Raw genomic sequence first — 6000 nt, 5'->3', positions numbered from 1 at the left:
TGCAGGAAATAAGCCAAATGCACTCAAGTAAATGAAATTTGGCAAATGAATATGTTTCATTTTGAGGAGTTTGGAAGATAAAACTGTGTGCAACATACTGCTGTGGTACAATCTCTTTGTAAACTATGAATATGTAGTACTCTCATTGGTCAATAAAGGGCTTACTGGCCTATAGCTGGGCAGTAGGAGGTTAGGCAGAAAAACAGAGTAAGAGGATCCTGGGAGGAAGAAGGCCAGAGTCAGAGGATTCGCTATTCAGATGCAGAACAGGTTGAACACACAAAATTGCTATCAATGGACTGGTGATCTACTTTTGCTTAACTCCACTGATAATTCCTTGAAACAGTTTCTGTTTTCATAGTTTGTTTCCTTTAATAAAATCTTCAGAAGGCTGTAACTTGGTGTCATTGTTAGGGTAACTATTGCTTTGATGAAACACCGTGACCAAAGCAAGTTGGGGAGGAAAGGGTTTATTCTGCCTATACTGTTACATCACAGTTCATCATCAAAGGAAGTCAGGACAAGCAGGGCAGGAACCTGGAGGCAGGAGCTGATGCAGAGGCCATGGAGGGTGCTGCTTACTGGCTTGCTTTTCTTGACTTGCTCAGCCTGCTTTCTTATAGAACCCAAGACCACCAGCCCAGGGAGGGCACCACTCACAATGGGCTGAGCCCTCCTCCATCAATCATTAAATAAGAAAACGCCATACAGGCTTGTCTGCAGTTCAGTCCTAAGGAAGCATTTTTTTTTAATTGAGGTCCCCTCCTCTTAGATGACTTTAGCCTGTGTCAAATTGACGTAAAACTATCCAGCACACTTTGCATAGATAAAAATGTCTTTATTGGGTCTTGAGAGATTCTCTGTGGTCAAGAATGTTTTCAGTTTCCTGTGCCCACAAGTGGCTCACAACCATCCTTCTTGTCTCCTCCGGCATCAGGTACACATTTAGTACAGACACACAGGCAGGTGAAACACTCAAAAGAAAATAAGTTTAAAAGTTTCCTAGAAACGTTAGGATCTCCTTTTGACACCAGTTTCTGAAACCACGTTGTAACAGTTGCTGACAAACCTATTTTTATCTATTTTGTGAATTCACTTCTCAGAAAAGCATGTCCGGAATGTTTAAGAATAATTTTCTTTGATGAAAAACATTTTTTTCTGCTTTTCATGAAAAAAGTACAATGTTTGTAATATAGGAGAAAGCTGTCAGATTTTTGTATATCAGTTGTTTAGTAAGCAGCGATTTGGTGTTCTTAGGCATGCATGGTTATATGTATGCCGGGCAGTTTCTAGAATGCTTATCTATCTTATGAGTGTGAGTACTTTGCCTTCCGTGGGCGCTGGAAATTGAACCCAGGTAAGAACAATTGCTTTGGTCCTGTATCGAGCATCTTCAGAGTCTGGGGAGGGTGAAAACCGCATGGAGGACCGCACAAGACCAGAGGCAGCAGCGGCGACCAGCGCTCCCGGCCTGCTCTGCTCACCCCGCCTCCCACGCCGGGCTCCCTCTGTAGGCTCCGCCTCCCACGCCGGGCTCCCTCTGTAGGCTCCGCCTCCCACGCCGGGCTCCCTCTGTAGGCTCCGCCTCCCACGCCGGGCTCCCTCCCTAGGCCCCGCCCTTTGCCCCACGTGTACTCTTTGACCCGCCCACCCGCCCCTTCCGCCGGGGTCACTCTGAACCCGGAACTTCCGGTCCTGTCGTCGCGCGAGCTTGCCGGTGGCGTTGGGCCGCTGAGGGAGGCGGCGGAGGCGTCCGGGCCGCGGGCTGAGAGTCTTGTGCTCGTCACGCAGGAGCTGGTAGGCTGGGGGCGCGCAGGCCGTCTCCTGGCGCCAGCGCTGGCCCGCGGAGGGGGGACGGGGAGCGGGCGGCCCGCGTGGGTGCCGCGGGGCGAGGGCCTGGGGTCGGGGCGGGGGCCTGGGGTCGCGGGTGGGGCGGGGCGGGGCCGGCGTGGGTGCCGCGGGGTGGGGCGGGGCCGGCGTGGGTGCCTCGGGGCCCGGGACCCGGGGTCGCGAGTAAGGCGCGGAGCCACCCACCGGGGCCTAGCCCGCGCGGGAGCCGCCACGGATGCTGAGCTCACCGGCCCCCTTCCCGCGCTAGGTCCGGAGCGAGCGATGGAGTACATGGCAGAGTCGGTCGATCGCAGCCCCGGACACATGTGAGTCGCCGCGAGCCTCCCCCTCCTGCCGCGGTTTACAGATCCTACAATGAGAGCGGGGAAACTTCCAGGGAAAGCTGTTGGTGGCAGAAGCCCCTTTCTCGGTTGGGGGGAAAAAAAAAACCGAAGTCTTCATCCCTTAGGGAGTGTAGTCCATTTGGATGTATTCAGTTCTCTTCTAAGTTCGATCTGGAACATGCCTGCTTCTTTCCTGACGCCCCGCCGGAGCCGCGCTGCGCACACCATGTCCCAGTTAGTTATAGCGCAGCTCCCCGACGCCCCAGCCGCACACGGGGAGCTCAGTACGTGCATATAACTAGTGGCTGCCACTGGAGCTTTAATGCATTTTAATTAATTCTGCTACAAATAGAGCCCTGCTGTGTAGCCCCGACTCGCATGAAATTCACCCTGTAGCCAAGACTGGCATCGAGGGCCTGCTCCTCCAGCCTTAGCCTCCCCAGCGCTGCCCTCACGTCAGGCCCAGTGCACAAACTCTTTCTGCTTCCAGTTCTGTCTAGAGTTTCAGCAGACATAGATGCTCTTCCTGTCCTGTAGTGTGTTTGACTCTTTAATTTTAACATAAAAGTTAATGTCATATATGTATATATATGAGTGTATGAGCATACATATATTTAACATTGTACAGTGCTCACATTTACCCTACCACTAGGCTTCACTGTCTCCCCCTCCCACTGATCCGCTTTCTCCCCCAATAACCTCCTTTCTGTTTTCATGTTATACACACCTTATCTTTTACCGTGGGCCCCGGTAACGGAACTGTCCCAAATGTCGTGGAGGTCGTGCTCAGATCAAAGACATCTAGTTGGATGTGTCCTAAACCAGCAAATGTTTAGAAGATTAAGGAGAAACTGCTCTTACATGTTTGTTTTGGTTGTTAATTTGTTTAGTTTTGTTTTTGAAACAGTCTCACCATATTAAGCCCCAGCTGTTCTGGACCTCAGAGATCTGCCTGCCTCTGCCTCCTAAGGGCTGGGCCCAAAGGTGTCTCCACCCCACAGGGCTGTGTAAGGTGTCTCCACCCCACGGGGCTGTGTAAGGGTGTGCTCCACCCCACGGGGCTGTCTTGTTTACATGGGATCTACTTCAGTTTTACCATTGATGTTACACTATTTCCATTGTTAATCTGTTTTATCCTTAGTTTTCCAATTTTAAAGAAGGGATGATGAGTGACTAGAATATTTCTGTCATTGCATGAAGTTCTATTGCAGTGTCATGTTTTAAGCATTTTTTCAATGTAGCCTCCTTGTTTTTTGGGTCGGTGTTCCAGGGTTCTTCTTCACTCTTGATTTTAAGATTTTTTTTTCTGCCTTAGGGTGTCCCCATTTGACACAGGGTCTCATTGTGTAGTCCTGGTTGGCCTGGGACTCACAGAACCTTGTTTCCTGCTTCCTGATTAAGATTAAAGGGGTGTCCCACCATGTTCAACTTGTCCTTTTTTTTTTTTAGTTGTTTTGTGTGTGTGTGTGTGTGTGTGTGTGTGTGTGTGTGTGTGTGTGAGTGTCTGTGTATGTACCATGTGCATTCAGGAGCCCATAGAGATCAGAAGAGTAAGGGTTGAATCTCCTGGAGCTGGAGTTATAGTTGGTTGTAAGCTGCCACTTGGGTGCTAAAAACTGATTCTGGGTCTTTGATTTGGTAGGATGCATATATGTATGTATGCATATATGTATGTGTGTGTGTACTTTTGTGGCCTAGTGAATTTATAAACTCTAATTGGAAAATCTTTTACTTATTTTCTCAAGCTTGTGCTGTGAGTGTGGCGTTCCAATTAGCCCAAATCCTGCCAATGTTTGTGTAGCCTGTTTGCGAAGTAAAGTTGACATCAGCCAAGGTGTTCCAAAGCAGGTCTCCATTTCTTTCTGCAAACAGTGTCAAAGGTACGTTACAGTATGTCACTTGTTTAGCTTGTGTAAGTTGGTGCTCATCCGGAGAGCCGCTGTGATGTGCTGGGATTGCACCAGAGTACCCAGAAGGAAGCGTGTGCAGTTGAGATTTAAGTGTTACTTAGGTTGATGGTACCAAGGATTTCGTAATTTGCAATTTTATAGTGTGCTTTCTACTGTCCTACTAATTTGGTAAAGATACTAAAAGTCCTACTATAAATAGTATTTTGAATTTGACAGTAGAAGATGCTTTTTGAGAGAGGATGTTTCATTACTTCTTTAGTTTCATTCTTTTAGTTGTTGGCACAAGCTACTTACATCTGGTGGTCCATTGAGAGACATAAAACTTGCCAGTGAATAGAAAAATTATATTCCTGTAATTTCCCAAATAGGTTTAGCATTTGGCTTTGTATATGTGGAGGTTGTGTGACCTCCCCAAGAATTCAAGTTTGTCTCCTCAGCATGTCTGTGTGCACATACACAAGTTCATGAACTTAGTGTACTATTGGTGGGATTTACAGTGAGTGAGCCTGGTAAGTATGAGGATTTTAATCTGTTGTAATTATTTATCTTTAAACATATGGTGGGGTTTTGCTAAACAATGAATCTAGTTTATCTTGGGTTTCATATCAACTGGTTTTCTGTAATGCTCAGGTATAGTCTCTCTGAGTATGAATTTTCTCATGAAAATGAAGGGATTTTATTAGATGATAGGTAATATCTGAAACACCATTTCAAAGTACTTATCAACAAATGGTTTTTCTTGAAACTTGAAGTATGAAAATTAAAGTGTTTAACCATTTAACAACCATGGCAAGAAAGCATTTACATAGCTCATTTGAGAGTATTTAGCAAATATGATAAATACTTACTGTGTACTCTTGTGGAACTTGCTCTGTAGACCAGTTTGTCTGTCTCTGACTCCCGAGTAGAGCACATCAGAGGCGTATATCACCAATGCTTGACTTATGAGGCTTATTTTGGAAATTGTGCTTTTCAGCTTAAAATTGGAACAACTTGATGACAAGCTTGTTAATACATGGTGCTGTGTTGTACTAAGTTTCTTGGTTTTTTTTTTTTGTATGTGTGTGAGAAATAAATATTTCTCAAACATTTTAGAAGTATAAAATAAACAATTTTAGTGTCATTTTTTGATGATTCTTACCTTTTTGTCAGTATAGCTTCAAGGAAATTTTGGGGGTATTGCCATCCTTACTGTAAGTTTTAGAATTTTGTTTTTCTTTTATTTACTGTCTGTGTTGGTATGTGTACATGAGCGCAGCACCCCTGAAGGCCTTGCAGGGCATTGACTATCCTTAGAGCTAGAGTTACATTTGTGGGCTGTCAATAGCGAGAGTACTCTTAACTGCTGACTCCTCTGCAGCCCTCCTCACTGGAATTGTTTATTTGTTCTAACATTTATGGATTTATTTTGTGTGTATGTGCTCCTTGCCATGCTATGTGTGTGGAGGTCAGAGGATGACTTAGGGTCGGTTGTCGCCTTCCAAGTGTGAACTCACATCATCAGGCCTGGCAGCATGCTTTACTCTCTGGAAATTTTACTAATTGAAATGATAAAATGTGTAATAGATAAACTCAGATGAGCTTTCTCAGAATTTCAATTTTGAGCTAAAGACATGGACTCTCATGGGCTTTTAGCCTTTGGGTTAAGGCTTCAGAGTAGCTTTGGTTATTGCTCCTGGTTAATGATGAGTATGATCTCAGCATATCCGATGGAAATTGCTATTTTTTTTTCTGAGAAGTGGTGGGTTTAGCGTGTTGTCTTCTTACAGATATTTCCAGCCACCTGCGTCGTGGGTACAGTGTGCTTTAGAATCCAGGGAGCTTCTTGCCTTGTGCTTGAAAAAAATCAAAGCACCTCTGAGTAAGGTAGGTGGAGCAGTCAGAATAAAACACTGTTTTCAGGAAACCCTTCTGGG

At 45.7% G+C, this 6000-nt stretch overlaps 1 protein-coding gene across 1 annotated transcript in view; it reads left to right on the top strand.

The window, feature by feature from the left end:
• The first annotated feature begins 1668 nt into the window (after positions 1-1668).
• Nmd3 (NMD3 ribosome export adaptor) overlaps positions 1669-6000 on the top strand; it is a 29063-nt gene continuing 24731 nt past the window's right edge. The window contains exons 1-4 of the mRNA XM_005085688.4: positions 1669-1797; positions 2099-2156; positions 3920-4054; positions 5854-5950. Coding sequence (XP_005085745.1) covers positions 2113-2156; positions 3920-4054; positions 5854-5950 — 276 coding nt within the window. The 5' untranslated portion in view covers positions 1669-1797; positions 2099-2112. The remainder of the gene's footprint in view (positions 1798-2098; positions 2157-3919; positions 4055-5853; positions 5951-6000) is intronic.

This window comes from Mesocricetus auratus, unplaced genomic scaffold (genome assembly GCF_017639785.1).
Source record: "Mesocricetus auratus isolate SY011 unplaced genomic scaffold, BCM_Maur_2.0 Super-Scaffold_100009, whole genome shotgun sequence".
Taxonomy (NCBI): domain Eukaryota; kingdom Metazoa; phylum Chordata; class Mammalia; order Rodentia; family Cricetidae; genus Mesocricetus; species Mesocricetus auratus.
The sequence above is the reverse complement of the archived record's forward strand: the minus strand, read 5'-3'. Positions and strand labels throughout refer to the sequence as shown.